This window comes from Kryptolebias marmoratus, linkage group LG14 (genome assembly GCF_001649575.2).
Source record: "Kryptolebias marmoratus isolate JLee-2015 linkage group LG14, ASM164957v2, whole genome shotgun sequence".
Taxonomy (NCBI): domain Eukaryota; kingdom Metazoa; phylum Chordata; class Actinopteri; order Cyprinodontiformes; family Rivulidae; genus Kryptolebias; species Kryptolebias marmoratus.
The window spans coordinates 6940434-6961079 of record NC_051443.1 but is presented as its reverse complement, the minus strand read 5'-3'; the positions used below and the strand labels follow the sequence as shown (position 1 = coordinate 6961079).

The following is a 20646-nucleotide window of genomic DNA, read 5'->3' as shown; positions in this document are numbered from 1 at the left end:
TATGGTACAAAAATTTAAAAAAAAAACAAGAACACAGTACATAAATAATAAATGTCGAACAACGCACAATCCCTGAGGGGATTCACAAGAACCGCATACTGAACTGGTTAAAAACATCAATTTTTAACATCCATTTCACAGGGAACAGAAGGTCAAAGGTAAAAAGACAAACTCTAAAACAGAGCTTTAGTGGCGACTCACAGCCCTGCAGCAGCTGGATACCATTACGCCTGACTCACGTGCAGTGGAGATCAATTTAAAAAAAAAAACTGACATTTTTAAACAGAGGTTTCATTCAAATACACTTTGCTGCACGTGTTTCCCTACAGCTGTTTAGTATCAGAAAAATAACAACTTCCTCCTCATCTTCTGATGTCTGATTGCATGCTTCTGGCATTATTAAAAAGATCAACGTTCTATTAAAGAAAGCTAAGGATATTAATACCAAAACCAAACAAATCATAAACATAACTTGTTATTAAACAGCTGGAATTCAGATTTTACTCAAGTAAACATACAAATATGGAACTAAACAGGCCAATTTGGGCAGAAAATGTTAGCTATGAATCTAATAAGTGAAGCATGAGGCTTTTTCTTAATTCGGATCAGAAATTGGGGGTAATAAAAAGCTTTTTTTATGAGCTGTGTTGGCAACTCATTGAAAAAAAAAACACTTTAAGCCCTACCTCTATCAGTTTATCTAGTCCTGACTTATAACACAAGAATACCACCAATGACCCGCCTGTCAGCAGAAATGACTGAGCTTTTGAGGAGGTGAAGGGTCTGAATGAAAAGCCATCTTTATCTGTCATCAGCTGAAAATGAAGTGAGACAAACCCACCAGGCAGAAGCTATCAGTCATTCACCATGAAGTTGGAGCTTCACTAATGAGGTTGACTCTCTGAGAAACTGTTCCACACGCTGTCATCTGATGGGAAATATACCATGATTCAACTGTCGTTATTCAGCTTCTACTGGCTGTATCCATTTATTGATTGAAAACTGATTTATTAGATTAGGTCAAAACAATCATTTATAATTCTGCTGTAGTGGTATTTCACACTCACTGACAAAAACTAAAAAACACCCAGGAGCAAGGGTCTGATTTGGATGCAATCCAGTCCACATGCAGACCAGTGATGGGTCTTTAAATAATTTAATATACAAGGAGCTGAACGTCTAGGATCTGCAACAAGAGACATAAGTAGTGACATCATAAGTGAATTGACAGTGTTATCAGATAGTTGCTGGAGCATCTGACAGTCAAAAACAGTGAGTGAAGATCAGCAGACATAGAGCATGTCATCGAAGTTACCAGCACTTGACGGAGTCTAGTAGGGGTCACACTGTGGCAGCCACACATGTAGTGATGGTTCTGCTTGCCCAATACAGGACTCACCAAGAGAGGGTAGATCTGTAATGCTCCTGCCATCCAGACACAGGTAGTGGACAATTTACAACACCCTGTATTATCCTGCATGGTGTCTCAGTGACTAGTATCATACAGACTGCAGGTTCACCATCCCATGTGTAGCTGCCAGTAACACTGGAGTATAGTGTGTTTGGAGCAGTGCCAGAACCAGGAGGCAGGGACTGATGATGGAGGAAGTCGTATCATGTTCAGGGATGAATCTCTGAACATGAAGATTGGTATGAATGGCCCTCTTACCACTGAGGACCATTGCATGTTCATATGGGTGTGCCAAGGGGAGACAATCAATCCCACCAGTATTGTGGAGAGACACACTGGTATTTTTCCTGGAATCATGGTAGAAGGGTGAGGGGGCATAGGGTCTGATACCAATCACTTCTGGGACCCTGATGGCACAGAGCTACATCAATGACGTCCTGCGTGAGCGTCTTACCCCTCCTGAGACAGCACCCTGGTTCAGTTTTTTAATAAGATGACACCCCTCGACACGCAACATGTGTGTTTATGGATTGCCTGCATCATGTTGAGGTTCTCCTGGGGTCAGCCAGATCCCCTAATGTTTCCGTGGAATCTGGAAGTCCAGTTCCAACATCTATATGACTCTGTTCTGCACCAAATCCCTGTTTGTATGAGGTGGGGCCACACTTACTGACCTGGGACCAGTAGTGTGCCTGTACTGCCAATGCTGTTATCCGTCTTATCTGATATTGTAATCACTAGAATACATTCACATGACTTTTCAGTTTAATTTCATTTCCACATTTCTGCCTGGAGGATGGCCTTTATCAGTGAGTTTATATAAAGTTATGAGTTCTCAGAAATGTTTAATTTAGTCTAACTAATAAAAAAATAGCATTTCTAATTAAACATATATTGTATGAGATTTGCAATAGTAGGTTGATAGTCCAGTCAGTAAGTCGGATGGTAAAGGTTAAAATCTTAGTTGTTTTTGTTTTTTTGTTTGTTTTTTGCAGTTGTTTAAAAAAAGGAAATATCTGTAAACTCCAACAGATCAGCCCTAACATCTTGCTTTTTAAAATTTTATTTGGCTCGCAGGCACAAAGATTGTTGCTGTACCAAGAGTATTTATTATTGTCTGCAGGATTAGTGAAGAATTGCTGGACACACCCGAGTACACAATCAGTCAGGCTGTTGTGTTCTGGACAGCAGGAATGGGAAGCTCACTTTCCTTACAACACATGTTCTGACATGTTCTGTACGAAGCTAAATCTCTTGAACTCTACAGAAAACTATGAAAGAACTATTCAGCACAACTTTCTTACAACTAGTACAAAACCAGTTATAATTTAAAGGCTTTTAATTATCTCCTGCTGCCAAAAAAAGGTTTCAAATAGCAATCATTGTATGTGTATCCAGAACAGATAAGCTTTTAGGGTCAATTCAAATTAAGATGGCTGCCACAGCTAATCAACATTAGCAAAACACAAAAATAACTACAACTCAGTGAATTATACAGATATCAAGCTGAAGTTTGATGTGGTAGTAGCTGAGAGCCATTCACAACAAATACTCTAAGCGTTTGATTAAAATGGCAACTACTCCATCATTTTTCAACATAGTATGACCCCAATCTAAAATTCTGGGGCTTTTATTAATTCAGCAATTATTATTGCATAGCAAAAAACTTTATAAAACTCTTTAAAAACAATTATAGAAAACACATGACTTTAAGCCACAAAACTGAGGCCAAAATCACATATAAATGAAATACAGAAAACATTTTTATTAAAACATTTTTTTAATAGGAACCAGGGAATTCTAAAGGCAAATATTTCTTAGACAGCCTCAAATATTCTCTATAAAACCACAACAGTCTGTTTTGACTCTGCAGTTATTGCCTCGACATCCAGGAGCAGATTATTCCTCTGGAAACGGATCAATCAATCACTTGGAGCTGCACAGAGGCAGTCCATACAAGGCATGGAAAGACGTGTGTCCCAGTTAACACACAGTGACCAAATATTGGAGCTTCACTGTGGTCAGAATAAAGACAAGAGTTCCAGTCTGATAGTAATGTTTGTGGTTCAACCAGCCAAGCTTTTCATTAAACATCTTTATGTAGTCTCTGACGCTAACAGTGTCCTCCCCTGTCCTTATGTGGAGACAGATTCTGGTGGTGAGAGACTGAAGGCACTCATTTCATCTCTAATTAACAAATCATTCAAGACCATCCATGGAAACCAGGCTCCACATCAGCCATCATTTTATTATTTGATGTGGAAATGTCCCACTAATGCTCCTAAAACCAACGTAAAGCAGCCGAGAGCCTCCTCTAAGCAGATGTTTGCAACACACTACAGCAATTTTATTGCTGTTTAGATCACAACAACGCAGACATACTGATAAATGATTTAGTAAAGCATTTTCAAGCAGCAACAGCCCACACTCACGAATCATGTGATCCTCGTGGCTCTGAGCAAGATCTCACCTGGAGGTGAGGCAGGTGGGGAAAAAGAAAATCACATCGAACTGTTCCTCAGAGAAATGTCCTTTCCAACAAGAAATTAGTTCACATGAAATAAAAGGGGGGAAGAAAGAAACGTTTCATTTAAGGCAGTGAGGCACTTCAGAGCTAAACTAAAGCAAACATGGTAAGTTTGACACTTTTTAAACACTCCTGCTTTCACACACTCCAGTCAGCAGCAGTCGACCTGCCACAGGAAGCTGTCCAGACCACATCCTGACCGCAGCCCTCGGTCTCAGTTCCAATTTATTAAACTGAGATGTTTACCAACTTTTCATGGCAGGTCTCTGAAGAAACCAACATCTTTGGAAGTGGACACTAAAAGTCCCCTCCCCCCAGACCGCAGCCCCTCATATCCACCTTGAACACATGAACTGTTTGCATGACCCGTGTGGACCCTCGCTCTCAGTCGCTCTGCTGTCACTGAGCTCCGTCCAGGCAGGGGAAAATCACACAAATCAGACAGACAGCAAAGCCAATGCAACGTTTAGCCTTCAGTATGTCACAGGACTGTGCAAGTGTGTAAATATCTGCGTTTTTTTTTTTTTTTTTTGCATTTGGTACTGTAGATGCATTGCTCTCATTAACAAACTGAAGCAACATGAATAACAGAGGGAGTGTGATCGTTTTCCATACGTAAGGTCAGGGGTTCAATCCCCAGCTCCTGCAGCATGCCAATGTCCCAGGGAAAGAGATTGTACCACCTACCCTCCCACACCTGCTGCCCACCAATATGCTTATAAATGTATGAGTGAGAATATAAAAAGTACTGTATATAATGTGTAAAATATATGATAGGCCTGTGTATGAATGGGTGAGTGAGAAACTATGGAAGTGTAGACAGTTTATATACATACAATTGTTACCTATGATATGCAAACTGTAATATTGTATTTGTATAGTACCTTTTATGAAACAAAATGACGCTTCACATAGGGGATTAGAAAGAGAAATGCCATCTTTTAAACATGCTTTCTTTCCCCTTCATATTGATTATTTTTTGTATTTTTTTATTTACTCCTACTGGGAAATTGTATTTCATGTTGCATACATTGTTATTGTTCCTGAGTTTGTCTTGTTGTAATGTTTCCATCCTCCTAATAAAAATATTAATAAAAAAAAAAGAAAGAGAAAATAAAAGTAGCTTAAGTTAAAGGAATATCTGTCAATGTTACAGTCTTCGTTATTACATTTTAAATAGTTGGGTTGTATTTGTTTCTTTTCTTTTCCCAATAGACAAAATCATGTGACTAAATTCCTGAAAAAAAAGATTTGATCTGCTGAAGTTTCTACTAACAGTCTCCTTACAACATGCTGAATCCTTGTGCTTTTTATTTTTTACATACATAAATAATCAGAGCTTCGTTTCATTTGTTTTAACATGTTGGACTTGGCACTTTAAACCAATAATTTGTACTTTCATTTGCAAGTTTTGTTGTATTTTGTGGGATACTGTAATTGCTGAAGTTGACAGTTAAAAATAAAATTAGCTTATATAACAATGACAGTTTAGTCACAGGCACCCCATGTTAAAACAGCTGTATATTTGCTTTTTCGCAGTGATGTCCTCTCATTCAGTTTTTTTTCTTCAATAAAAAGGACTGGGTCCTTCCAGACCATGTGAAATGGAAACTTTTAAAACAAAAAGTACAAATTAAACTATAAAGAACCATTTGGGGAGTTTCACTTTGTTTTAGACTTTTATGGGATTGTTTGTCAGACGTTGGTTAGATGAGACTCTAGCACAGTGAAGGATAATAGATTCATAAAAGTGCCCTTAAAGTGTGACTTCATTTAAAAGTTGGGGCGTAATACTGTAGAAAAGACTTTTTAAAAAGCCATGATCAGAATTTATAAATATCTTTTCTGTTTTGGACTTCTTCAGTTAGAGAAGAAGGGAGCACAAGCTACAGTGCCAGATTTTCACCCCCTCCCCCCAACCCATCCTCACTCCTCGGCTCAGTGCCAGGACTGTGGTGGATCCCAGTCTCCTAAGTATTCACACACAGCAGCGCTTAGTGACTCCAGACGGCAATGTTTCATTTGACAGCAGGAGGGGTGCCGGACCGGTGAATTAGGACTTTTTCATTCAGGAGGGGTGGATTAACATTCTTTATCCTTTTGCCCCCCCATCCTCCTCCTTCTTCCCTTCCTGAACTAAAGCTTAACTCTCAGCCACATGCTTGACCCGGTGCTGAGGACAGGGAGTAATTAGCAGCCGTAAAGAGGACCCTGCCCCTCCTGGAAACCAGCACCGCTGAATGCAAGAATGTCCAACGAGAGACTTCCCCCTCCCACTGTGCATCACAGATGGGGGAGTGGGGGTAAGAGCCTTTTTTTTTATTTATTTCACCTGATTTAGTTATAAAACTTGAAGCCAGCTGTTGTAAAGTTAGAGCCTAGCTGTGAGTGCAGCAGGTTACAATTAGTCCTGACTTTAATCACTTATAGCACAACCATATAACTTCCACAACAGGAAGAATGCCACTTTTACCTTACGTAATAAAACTAGAATTAATAACCAAAAAATGCTATTTTTTCTCTTGAAAAAGACTCACCTTTAAGACTTAAGCTAATTAATGTTAGCTAAAGTTCCCACACTTTGCTTTATCATGTAAAATGGATGTAAGAACATCAGAACCTCACTATAAGTGGCTGCTGATATTCAGTAAGAGTTTTAGTTCACAGCCTGTGGTCTCCATGGGTCTGACACAAAGACTGAAGCAATATTAATGTTTATGAAATAAACAACAACTGTTTAGATAACCCAGGACTGAACTTTTTACCTTAATGACTCTGTTCTGGCTCTGGTTCAGGTGAAACAACTCATCACTGCTGTAAAACACTCCAACTATCATTTTAATTAAAACATAAATCCTGCAACAAATTGGAGTTTTGAGGCAGGGGTTCTAAAATATGAAAATAAAACAAAGCTAAAGGAAAAATAAACTTTATGTTCTTAAAGTAGCTGTTTCAGGCTTTCGTGTGATCAGACACTGATGTCATACAAGAAGTATTATTATGTGAGACTGAGGACACACAGGCATGTAACGTGAGTAAACTGATGAAAGCATCAAGTGGGTCAAACATCAATGATCAAGACGAAAACTATCAGTATAGAATAAATCTCTAAGCCACTAAAACTGAAATAAATTGAGTTAATCACTGTTAATCTCAATATGTTTTGTTAAATACCTGTAGTAGTCTTTGAGGGGCGCAGCATGGAAAGTCTGAGAACCACTCTGTTAACCCATAAAGATGGGCTGGGCTGCGATTGTTAAGATTAGATGGTAACTCAAAATTATGAGAAAATTGGTGAAATGAGGAGTTGGAGATGCCCACAACACAATTCTGATGGGTTTGACACCCCCACAATAACTCAGTGTCGATTTTTACTTCAACAGCTTAAAAACTCAAATGACAGGACTAAGTGCTTTTGCGACTTACACGAGTAAACTGAGAACTATTTTGAGACATTCTGGAGACTCTCTCATGAACGCTGTTCGCAAACTAGTCACAGCCCTGTCAGATACCACCTTAAACACGGTAGAAAAGGTAATATATTGTGTTCATTACTTATAAACAGCAGCTAATGTTATAAACTGGCTTTTCTGCTGATATCTGTCATGCTGATAACAAATTCTGACCAATAATAAATCCTAACAAAGATGTAAAGTCATAGAAACTTTTCTGGAGTGGAACAGAGAAATCGCTTCTACTTTTATTGCGGCAGAGTCACACAGGAAACGAAATTAATTACGTCATTCTATCTTCATCGTACTTTAACATAATCATCCTCTGCAACCCTGATTTAACCACAACCATCAGAGCTGTGGCAGCCATTTTAAATCAAGTTGACTCCAAAAGTTAATCAGTTGTAGATGTGACTGCTTTCTGAGAGTTTCATTACAATTTGTCCATTGGTTAATGAAATATTAAAATCTGTTCACAGGTTCAAGAAATATTTGGCTAAAAGACAGACAAACAAACTTGCATTTACACACAAAGGGAATCACATTATTGCCTGCCTTTTATGTTGGCATGTGGTAATAAATAGAAGTTTATATATTTCTTTTGTAATAATAAATGTTAATAAATGCATACTGATGGCATCATGAGCAGCTGAATCTGGTTAGATTATTAGCCCAAAGCTAATGCAACTAACTTTAGAAGGATGTTTATGAGGGAGTCCTTAGGCCTGAAAAATATTTTTCTTGCCTGCGACTTGGTTCAAAGAAGATCTCAAAGCAAACTATTTAAAATGAGAAGTATTTGACACTCTGACACTTCTTTAGTATGAATGCAGATGAGTTTAGATTATATGACGACACCATGACAGATCATTTCCTTCCCTGACAGATAACTAACAGAAATTCTTTTGCTTCAGCATGAGTTCAGTTTCATTCTGTCAGCCACTCTCAGTCTAGACGTTTCATGACACCGACCCAGCGACCCGAGCTGAAAGAGCAGCAGGGAGGAGGAGGCAGAGAGATCTGTTCATGTGGAGACCGAACAGAGTCATTTCTCTTCCCCTGATCATTTCTAACAGTGAGATATTTAAACATTTTCAGCTTCAAATTATAAATGAGAAAACACTCACACATGCACAAACTCAAAACCTGAAATCCTGAATCCTACACACAGACCTGAAAACTGATCCACAGAACAGAGCAGAATGCTTCTAAAGGCCTCTTATTGCTTTAACAGTGAGAATACCAGATGGTTTAGTTCACTGTCTCCCTGCTGCAGCTCCCAGCAGAGCAGATAAATCACTGTCTGCCTCCCTCCACACACCAAGATGGAAAAACTGAGTCAAAATTCCACAGTGAGCCTCTGAATGCTCATTTTACAGCAGGAAAGTACAGCAACAATCACTTGGAGGCGCATATGTGATTACTGTTGTCTCTGTCTTTGAATGATTGTTTCTTATCCCGTCCCCACTTTTATCTTCCTCCAGGTTCATTCAGTTTTATTTTTAATAACCGTTCCCAGCTTCGTTTCGTGCCGCCTGCCTTAAGTTTTCTTCCTGTGTCTTTTCCAAAGGTTGACTGTAAAGAAATGTGTGATAAAAGGAGGCTTTCAGGCAGCGTTGGGCATGATTATTATTATTCCAGCACAAAACAATAAGAAGAACCAAGTTCTGCACAATAAGGCGGTTTTTCTCCTTCATCAGGAACCATCTAACACAAAAAGACTTTATGCTGCAACTCTTGGCTGATGGTGGGATTCAGTCCAAAATTGGAGAAGTTTCATCACTGTTAGTGAACTCAAAAACCCACAAACATCTGCCAGGATGTTGTCTCATCAGGAGAAACAAATCAAAAAAAGAATAAAGCTTTTTACTGCTGCCTTTCATTCCAGAGTTTGGAACTATGGTTACCTTATGTTGCAAAATTATGGACTTATAGCCGTTTGGGTCAAACCCTGAACATAATGTTATGTGTAAGATGTCAATCTCAGCATATGTGTTGTGACTGACTCTCAGCTACTACCATGGCAAATCTGAGCTCAATCTCTGTAAAATAAACTGAGTTATAGATATTTTTGTGTTGGATAATGTTGATGAGCTGTGGCAGTAAAGGTACATCCAATAATTATTTTCTGAAAGTTGAATTAAAATCTACCCAGTGGTTCATGAGATATTTTGCAAACAGACAAACAGGGTTGAGTCCAACATTTAATGCTAAAACTTGAAGCAAAGATCTTGGCAATAAGCAGCACTTGGAGTGTGTGTTATGAATGATTCGTAGCTATTGTCACACCAAATTTTAGCTGGATATCTGTGAAATTCATGGAGTTATAGTGACTTGGTGGGTTTTAAGGTCAGTTAACGGTGACTCCAAAAGTTAATCAGTTGTTGTCGCACATCCAGTAATTTATTTTAGCAAGTTTCATTGAAGTCCGAGCAGTGCTTTGTGGGAAATTTCACTAAAAGACACACACACAAACAAACAGACAGGCAAAAAAAATTATCGCCAGCCTTTCCAGTCTTGGTGGAGGGCGATATTTATACATCACATTTTAATACTGACTGCGTGAAAAAGAGGAAGCATCAGCTGCCCATCAGCAGCACAACAATCTGAGTATATAGCAGGTATTTAATTAATGGCACTTTAAACAAGAGTATTAGTGACAAATCATTTACAGAGAAACTAAAGCCATTCAGTGATTTCTGACAAAAGAAAACTATCAGATTATGCTATGCCTGTCATCAATAATTCTTTTATTAGCCGTAACACACCAAATTAAAGGACAGAAGGAAGGTGGTGTGCTGTGTCAGGAGGTGTCAGATAATGTGTACAACATGAACTGACAGCCAAGCCAACCATCAGTTTATCTCCAACTGACACTTTATTTTCTGCTTCACTTCAGTAACATCTACCCTGTGGGGTCAAGAACAACATGAATGAAACTCAGCTTCTTTGCTGAGTCGTGTGATCAATCAGCTAAAACTTCCTGTTTCACACCGAAGAAAATCCTTTAAACCATAAATACATTCGGTGGCTGTCAGGTAATCAATTAGTCATTCATCTCCAGAGAAATAAGACTAATTAAAAAACAAATACGCCAAACATTTCAACTCCATATAAACTGTGAAACAATCTTTATGAAAATATGTGTGGATCAGGACAGAAACAACACAGACAAAGCTACCAAACTGAACCAGAGAGAAAGCAGGATGTTAGCTGGACCTTGAGCCGCCATCCGACAGACGATCCTGCGGTGCAGAGTAGGACTGCACAGTATATTAAAAAATTATCAGTATTGTAATATGAATGTGCGGAAAGAAATCTATGACACAAACTACATGCAGAAAAGATGGATTTGACCCCCACTCTGCTGAGTGCCCACCACCGGCACATGTGAGTTTATTGCAACTGATATCATCACTGCAATACTCTACAATAATATTACGCATTTTCCTAATATTGTGTAGCCCTAAATCATAGCTAACCATGACGTACAGGTCAGCCATGGCTCACACAGAAACACGTTCAGACAGAAGACATGAGTGTATGAGAGTGTGTGTGTAGTGGGTTGTGTTGCTGTGTGTACATTGTGTTTACAAAAACAATAAAAAAAATGTTGACTGGTCGTCCTAAATAACATTTGACAAATCCTTAACACCCTAAAATCATCACTCAGGATATATTTCTTTACTTGAAAGGGAGAGAAAAACATCTATACAGACAATAACCATAAATTTGAACCAAAATGCTGAAACACCCATGCCACGGCACTAGGTGGTGATAACGTCAAGATTAACAACACATCAAAATACAAAATAAGGAATATTCTGAGCTTGGATCGAGATTTCCTCAAACTGTAGCTCATTTTTATTCTTTGCCACAGCTTCTAACCATTTCTGCTCACATTTGAAAGTTTCATGGCAAATGCATTAGAACAAAAGCAGAAACATGCAAACAAAATTGGTAAAAAAAAACAAACAATTGCTCCAGTGATGGTGTAGTTTGTGATGCACAAAGTTATAGTAGGAAGGCTGATATTTTCTAATTTCTGAGAAAATCAGTATGTCAAATATATATTAATACACAAAAAAGACTTTTTAAAAATGCACATTTGTAATTAAAAACTTTGTATTTAAAATATTGCTCACTGCCGTCCATGTCAACGTTTTTGTGCAATCTGTTGTTGCTCAGAGTATTTGTTGTTAATGACTCTCAGCTACTCCCACACCAAATTTTAATTAAATATCTGTTAAATTGATTAGATAGCCATTTTTGTGTTTGCTAAAGTCAGTTGGCTGTGTTGGCCATTTTGATTTAAGTTGACTACAAAAGGTAATTAGTTATAGATGTACATACAGTGATGACTTTTTATTATTGAAATCTGTCCATTTGTTCATGAGATATTTTCCTAAAAGACAGACACACAAATGATTGCCCACCTTTCATGGCTATAGGCGATATGCATTCCTTCAAAGAATGCTAGAGTGTTTTGTCAACTTTGAGGCTGGATTTCAGTTCTTTTATTTTTAATGACAAAATGATGCAGCACTTTGCTCTAACCTACGTTAGACTCTTCCTGCTACGTTGGACTCGTCCTTGACTTCTTGCCCAAACACATCATCACTACATTTCAAACATTTTAAAAACTGCACTCAATCATTTCTGATGGGTAACAGCTACCAGACCAGGCATGAGACACCGCCAGCTTCCTTCTCCCAGACGTTCCTCTTTAAGCTCATCCCGGTGTTTGTGGAGAAACTCTCCTTCAGTCCTTTGTCGTAACAAGACCAAATTAATTAAAGCCCTGCTGAAAAGGCAAAACATGTCTTCCCTTAACACTGTTTTTTCCATTACAACTCTAACTAAATTTCATCACCTAATAAAAGAAGAATATCTGACAACAGCAAAGTTTCTCCAACTGACCAGAAACCATTGTTTCCCCCCACAGGATAAAAAGTGCTTACACTCAGTTTCTGTAGCTCCGTTTGTGGCTGCACTCCGGCTGGAGAACGGGGAATGGGGCTGGAAAGGATGAGTCACACATTGCTTTCCATGCTCAATGATTATAATAGCCCATTACAGAGAAAAGCACTGTTTCCCAGCTAAAGTGAATACTTGGTTTGGAAGTCTGAACTTTTCTTTTTTCACTCTGCCATGCACCACATGCAGCAACAAGGCATATTAATAAATACTAAATACATGAGGGCTTGCATCATGAAGCAGCAAATCCAACGTTAACGTCACCACTGTTTTATGTTGATGTTTTATATCAGCACTTTCTCTCTTTTATTTCCATTTTCTGTGAAAAGTAAAGGACACACTGTCTCTTTAATAGTGTGACTGCTGATTAAGTAGTCACACTATTGTTCGCCTTTTTTTAATTTTTCCCCATCTGCATACTTTGTGTTATTTTAGCCTTTCATATTTCAAACTGTTCAGCTCATCCAGGAGATGGGTGCTAGGACTTATTGTTTTCGCAACTTTAAAACTTGAAAATATAAAACTTTATTTGCAATTATTTTCTACATAGAAATACATTGAGATGCCTTCAGTTCCTTCTCTAAAATCTATTTCAGTACACTAGGTCTGTTTTTGATTCTGTTTTTTATATGTACTACTTTTAATTTTTAGCTATTGTTTTGCTACTTTTAGCTTTTCTGTAATCTTTAGTTACTTTTAGTTTTTAGCTACCCTTTTACTCCTTTGGCTTTTAGCTAGTCTTTTGCTACTTTTCAGTTCAATTCAAATTAATTTCAATTGACATGTATTTTATTATTCTCCAGGGGGAAATTGCTTAGTTGCAGCACTTCATAAGTAGAATAAAATTAAGTGTAAATAACAATAAAAAAGCAATCGGGACTAAATACAATAATTAAATAATAATAGAAAGATAATAAAGCAAGCCTTTGATATTTTTAGCTTTTAGCTAAACTTTTGCTGCTTTTAGCTTCTCGCTTGTGTTTTTCTACATTCAGCTTTTAGCTCGTGTTCTGCTTCTTTTAGCTTTAACAACTCAGTTTTGTTTCTTCAGCAAAGGTCAGCGAAGTCATTCAGTTCTCAGCCTTCACACCACACTTTTGCAGAACATGCAGTTTCTCTAGTTTATAATTTGGAACAAATATTCTGTGTTTTTAGCAGATGTTAGGTTTGAGGAAGAAACACTGTTCAAACAAGCTTAACCTCAAGCCCTAGTGAGCTTTAAATAAAGGACCTGAGCCTTAATTAGTCTGGAAAGGAGCAGACCATACATTGTGCAGGATATGGTAAATAAAGGACTGATTGTGCAGCACAAAGGCTCTCCTTAACTTTGACACAGGGTCAGAAACTTGTCCTGCATATCTTGTTTTATCTGCCGTGTTATTATCAGGCATTAGAGCTGATTTACAGTCTTTTTCACAAAGCCTGCATTTATGCACTGCAGTGGCACATGCAGTTGCAGGGTCACTGCCTCTCTGTGCAGCCCAGATTCCTTCCTCTGATCCACGAGCACACACAAGAAGCCACTTTCTCACATCGCCACTCATTTGATCGAGGACGACGTGACCTCTGGAGTGTTACATGTGAGAGAGAGGAAGAAACAGCCCCCTTCAATATTTACAGTTTCTTTAGAAGAGGATTAATCAGGGGAATAAATGAGGGGTGATTATGCAAATCTGTGCACCAATTACCTAAATGTTTGTAGACTTTCTGATGAGAAAGATTCCCGCTCTGATTTGGTCCCTTATGCATCCAGCTGTAAGTGTCCAAAAAATCCAATGGAAACATTTAGTTTGTTCAGTACTGTCTGGATCGGGTCGCTTCCTCAAACTTTTTGAACTGGCTTTATGAAAAAAAACACAATGGCTAAAAGGCAGGACAGATCCATAAGTCTTCCTTTGAAGAAGAGTACCCTGGATTTAAAGAAACTCTACATGAAAAACAGCTGGGGACCAGCCGGAGCCAACCTTTAACCCTGTCGTGAAGTTGACCTGCATAAACAAAGAGAACCTTTTAATGACCCTGGGTAAATAAAAGGCCTAATGATATTCAACCTAAAATATTTTCACGCTTGTGCCGATGGTATCTGGCTGGAAATTTTCTCTAAAACCAAACAGAACGTGGTATTTTTGTTTTAAAAAAAAAGGAAGAAAATTACAACAGTATTTTTTTCATGGTCCCCAGTTCCTCCAAGAATGGAAAGAAAACATCTGGAATAGATTTTTCTGGCTTTTTGCAGGGCTTAGCAGACAGCACAATGGAACTTATCGAATCCAGATGGGAAGGCGCTCAGTAAAACAGCAAACTGTTTATCCCTTTAAAACGAACAAATATGAGTTTAGAACATAATTCCTTAATCATGAAGATATTTTATGATATTTTAGCATCACAAGTCTTACTTTAAGAGCTGTTGTATATCACAAAAGTGACTTTGGTCAAAATTTATCCTTGCTTTCATTTGCACGAGGTATTTGAAGAATGTTATTTTAGTATTTCTGATGACTAAAATATGCTGTAAAAGTGGTTTTGGACCTGTGTGGATGTCTGTCATGGAGAAAGTGATAATAAAAGAACTTTTGGTGAAAAGAAACCATTGATTGATGAAACTCAACACACAGGAAGCAGGATTTCCTGCAGAGCACAGAAAACATCATGTAGCTAAAAGCTGGACAGATGGTCCTATGAATCAGTCTGACTTCAAACTCAGCATCTCAGGCAGAAACAGAGTTCAAAGGTGGCAAATAACTCCTTCGATTAAACAGACATGTTCTCTGTGTTAGTCAGAGGAGAATTTACTGAAACGGGAGCAAATGGATCAAACATATAAAGAATTCCTGTCTTTAGGCTATGAAACAATAAATCTGATGGACAAACTGAAAGTCCCAAACTTCACCTCTGAACTCTGATCCCCCCTTCTTATTCTTGACCTTTATGTCTTAAGGCTCTGTCATACTCTATAAGAAGTCAAGAAGTCGGTTTGCAGTCACGTGGTTGCGAGAAGTTTGTTTTCGCACACACCTTTCATCGTCCTCGAGACACCCAGCTCAGAAATCCAAGGAAGCTCCTCCCTCCTCCTACAGCGTTAAAACGGATTTCTTCCCACCGGCTTCTCAACTCTCCTGTCCTTGTACAGATTTTTGCTTCCCTCACCCCAACCAGACTTGCTTGTTAAACAGACTGAGACAGTACATGGTGTTTGGCATTTGTAAACATGATGAAGCACAATAATGTTCGAACAAAGGGGTCGTGTCCCTACACTGCCCGGCCGAGACGCACTTCCTCCCAGCCGCCACAGCCACGAAGAGCCGCCTGTGTTTCTGCAGTCTTTTTAAGTTAATAGATTACTAAGTTTTGCTGGAACAGTTGTAAAGAAGACTGTATTTTCTAACAGTCTTGGTCAGCTGCTTCTTAGTATTGCCGTAGAAGCAAAATGACTCCATTAAAGCTCTCTGACTTTTCCGCATAAACACACCTACAACAACTTCTGACCAATCACACAATTCTTGCCGCAAACCCCTGTGAGAAAAATTTTGGCCTTGTGTCGCTAAGCAGCAGAAGAAGCTGCTTCGAGAACAAAATGACGCAATTTTCATCATGCAACCACATTAATGAGATTTGTAAAACTTGAAAAAATTATTCATTCAAAAAATGATTTTAGTATGTTAATTTACTAAAAACCCAGTTTGCATGAAGTGTCTTGAGTTTATTTTATTTCTTTATTTAACATTACGTTTGAAAGAAGCTAAAATTGTATGCTAATTTTTTCAAGTTAGTGTTTTCATTTATTAGGCCATATTTTAACAGCCAAACAAGGTCCCAGAACTACACTGACCTGATTATTCTTTGACACCATTATTATCTGAAAACTTGCAGAAAGCTTTACAAATGAGAGCAATAAGATTAGCACTTAAAGTATATGACTGGTCTGGAGAATAGTTAGTGAACAAGATTCTCATGTTCCTTGTTCCTCAAAAATTGCAGAGGCTTGTATATATATATATATATTTATTTTTTTTTTGCTTTAATTTTTAATACATTAAAAAATCTGTGTGGCAAATTTTCTCTGAAAATAGTAGCAGTAGCAAACCCATCTTGAACGCTTTTCTGTTTAGTTTCCATAATTCCATAGCCCTAGAGTTGTATTTTGATACCTACTAGGGTGCTTTCCTAATGACAGAAAACATCTGAGGCTACAGCCCAATTGTCCATGTCTAAACATGTCAATAAGAATTATTAAATATTTAACAACTGGTCCAATCTTTCCTATCTTCATTTCAAGTCTACTCCGGGATATTAAATCATAAAAAGATGGGTGGCTGACAAAGTGGGTACAAAGCAGGCTGAGGCGGGTATGATGTGGGATAAGGTGACAACAAAATAATGTGCATGGACTATAATACAGTTTTAAAAATCCTTGCACACGAATATATGCCGTGATTTTCAGAATTCGGTCGCTCAAAATGCAGCCACACTCAGAATTCCACCTATTTTCTGACAATTTTAAGTTGCCTATTGGTCTCCAGTGAGATTCTGTGCAAGGCTCCGCCCCTTTGGGTGTGAAAACAAGCCTTCCATTCCACTGTCAGTTTATGCAGCTCTTGAGGTGTTTGTTAATAAAATAACATTAAAGACAACTGTAGCAGGCTTTGGAGCGTATTTAGCCTGTCACAAAACCAAAATATTTAATGTCATTACAGATTGATAATCGCTGGCATGACATAAAAAACTTTCATAAATATAGATTAAAGTTAAGGAGCCTGAACAATGCCACCCTGTGGCTTGATGTGTTATACCCTGACATATAACCCCAGGGGGAATTTATTTATAACAACCACCACATTCTCCTTTAATAGACTGCAGTATTTTTGTTATTTTGACTGTCAGGAGTTGATTTGACAGTAAACTAATTAAATCATTATTATACAGCTTGCTAACTAGCAAAAGCAGTAGCAAAAAAAAAAAAAAAAAGCTTACTCTGGCTTACTCTGTTTAAAATGAATGAAACAAGCAAAATTCTACTTTAGTAAATTATAAGTCTGTATTTTTTTCCAGATATTTTTAGTTTGCAAAATACATTAAAGGAACTTTCAGACACTAAAAGCTATTATTTCCAGTTTGTCACAGTTTTATGCTGATTGTTTACACTCAAAAGGGGGTGTGACTGTTTCAGGAGAAGGAAGTGATGTAATGTGGCTCTAATCTATACAGATACTGGAAAACACTTCCATGTGCAATGCAGAAGCAATTAAGTTAGACATAAAGTTTTCCTACAATAACTTTTTTATTTTATTTTACTTTTATCAAAATTCACCATTTTTTAACGCAGCAGGGAGCTTTTTTTAGTGATTAAAAATGGACTTCATTTGGAGCATCAAATTTCAAAATTCAGAGTTGGCGATTAGCCCGTTAGCACACTGCGACATAAAGACCCACAAACTCAGGGAATAATGTCATCAAGAGTGGCCAAAAGCGGAAAAGTTAACATTATATTCAAACATGGTAGTGTAATTCATGCAAAATACAAATGTGCTTCATTTTGTCAAACGTTTCCAACTTTTTTCTTCTTTTATTCAAAGCTGTGATTGAAGGAAGAGAAGAAAAAACTAAAAAGGATAGGTCGCCTGAGGCCTCTTAAGTTCTTGGATTTCACCAATTTTGAGGTTACTTCTGGGCTATTTGAGGACACTATATGTGAGAATATTTTTCCACCATTTATTAAATGGAACTCCTTCCAACACAGACATTCACAATAAGGGTTTTTATTGAATCATTCCAGGTGAACAGAACATAATGCTAAATCTGACTTCAAAAGACATATAGCCTTACTTAACATTTTCAAAAAAGAGAAAACTCTTTTTGTATCAGAGCAGCCTTTGCACACAAGAAGTTAATACTTGCTGCTTTCTAAGTCATCAACCTTTAAAATGCATACAACAATCAGCCATGGTACTTGCTTTTCAAGATATATTTCAGTTATAATGGCACAGTCTAGAATCAACCTAATATACTCGACTTGCCAGCCGAGCATTTCTGTGGACACGCTAGAGAGCAGAAAATCCTCAATCCTGACATTTCTAAACAAAAAGACATGCCTTTTCTAAATATCTGCATGAATTCCGTTGACAACAAGTTTTTATTCCATTTATCTGCAGTTTGGGACTTTTCTCCATCAACAATTGGGATGTTAGAGTCATGGCAAAAACCTCTTTTTTTGATAAACTTGCCCTACCCCAATTACTTTTTTTTTCAGCACAAACACATTATCGTGTGTAAACACATCAACAATCAAAAGTTTAGTTTTGGAACAGAAACAATCTTTGTTAGTTCCTTACTTCGTATAAAAACCAAAAATCCCCCCTAGAAATAGAAAAGTGGAACACTCCCTGTTTTCTGTGTGGAGTTAGTTACCGAGTCGCACACAATCCCTTTAATAGTGAGTCTGCTCAGACCTCTCAAAGGTTTCCCTTAAATGTACTTAAGCCGCTGAATTCCTGAAGCTGTAAGGTTACTAGCTGAAGAGGAATCCTTTACCTACTAATAAAGTTTGTCATTTTCTGCAGTATTTATAAAAGGGCACAAGGGTTGATGAGCAGGATGATTACGTTACACATGTCTCTCATGTAATGTGGTATGCTATAGCACTTAATCATCAAGTACTTCCCACTTGGCATGTGTCACGTTTCAGGAAGTGTACCCTCAGGATCCCTTCCGCCAGTCTGGTTCCTCTCAGTCAGCTTAAAGAGACGATTAAAGCCGATGACTTCAAACACAGTCCAGCTCCACCTTTACACTCAGGTAAGACCCAAATCAACAGTTCACCAAACAACCAAGAAAACGCTCCGCAGCCATTCATTTAAATATCTCCGCGCATATTTGAGCTCAGGTTTCATCTGGTTTACGTGCTCTAATATTTAAAGGGATCGTTTCAAAGTCCCACCATCAGCACAACCCCGCACACTTCCTAACCTTCAGAACCACCTGTTGTCCCCCAAGGTTTGTGTCTGAAGCTCACAGCAGACCACCAGCAACTTTTAGGATGCTAATAATACATGAAGAGCAGACCCAAGCCCCTCATTGGCTGACCTCTGATCCACCCTGGAACAAACCAGAACTGATAAATCTTACCTCCTTTGTCAGGTTTCTATCTGATCTGAGTTCTAAGTCAAACCTAGATATAAATAATAAACCCTTCCACCCATATTTAATGTTTTATAGTGATCTCTGAGGGTGCTTCAGAAACTCTGTCCCCACACACACCCCACCCCATGTCCTGCTCCACCCTACCACTTCAGACAGCCCAGACTCTTCCCTCTCTAGTGAAAACGCCACTCATCCTCCTCATCTGTTGGAAAATGAGTTTTCTGAAAGTCCAGCAAAGCTTTTACTCTTCCAAAGTTGTGGGAAATCTGCACAAACTTTTAAAGAATTTTTGAAATCTGTTTGTCTTCCTGTGTTCTAAGTTCACGTTTCCTGTAATTATCAGACCCTCTTATCCTGATGCAAAGGGGGTCCGATCTGGTCAGAAGTTTGTCCAGATGGAGAAAAGGACTAAAACTCAAACAGCAGTCGAAGTCCCATAGACCAAGGGGGGTGTGTGTGTGTGTGTGAAAGAGAGGGGGTGGGAGGTAGGTGTCCACAGGGGTCCCGCAGCTGCTGGATCTTACCTGAACTTGCACTCGACACCACAAAAAGCAGAATGACGGCTACAGAGAGATGAAGGTCCCTTCTCCTCCGTTTAAGTCTCCATCTGATCCGGGTATCCATGACCGCCTGCGCCTCCACGGAGAGTGGCTTCACTTCTCAGCTCGCACAGCAACTGACTCAACCTGCAACAAGTTGCGCTCAGGACTCCAAACCAAGTCAAAAGTCCCAGAGAAAAGAAGAGAGAAGAAGAGGGGGAGAGGGGGGGGGTGTGTGAGGTCGTTCCTCAAGCAGCCATAAGGGTTGTTAGTGTGGATCCTCCAGCTGGTTGACGGATGAGCTCCGTGCGTCCCGGACTGCTCCTCTCCTCTCTGCTCCTCTCAACTGTCCCGCACCGCTGCCCCTCAGAGCTCAAGACTCCCCCCACTTTGCTTCTCCCCCCCTCCACCCCACTCTGTCTCTCTCTACACACACACACACACACACACACATACTGCAGTCGTCACGCTCAGGAAAAAGTGCCCCCCTCCCGCCGTCCCTCCCCCTATCAGGCTGTCAGTCAGTTCCGGCAGCGGATCCGCACAAATCAGAGGGGTCCGTTCATTAGAGCCAGCCCTGTTTCTGTCCGGGGGGGGGGGGGG

General features: G+C 38.9%; 1 protein-coding gene across 2 annotated transcripts in view; it reads right to left on the bottom strand.

Moving 5' to 3' along the window:
• Positions 1 to 20402, bottom strand: part of col5a1 (procollagen, type V, alpha 1) — a 94251-nt gene extending 73849 nt beyond the window's left edge. For both annotated transcript variants that reach the window (XM_017431219.3, XM_017431220.3), the window contains exon 1: positions 20029 to 20402. In XM_017431219.3, coding sequence (XP_017286708.1) covers positions 20029 to 20128 — 100 coding nt within the window. In that variant the 5' untranslated portion in view covers positions 20129 to 20402. The remainder of the gene's footprint in view (positions 1 to 20028) is intronic.
• Positions 20403 to 20646: the final 244 nt, after the last annotated feature.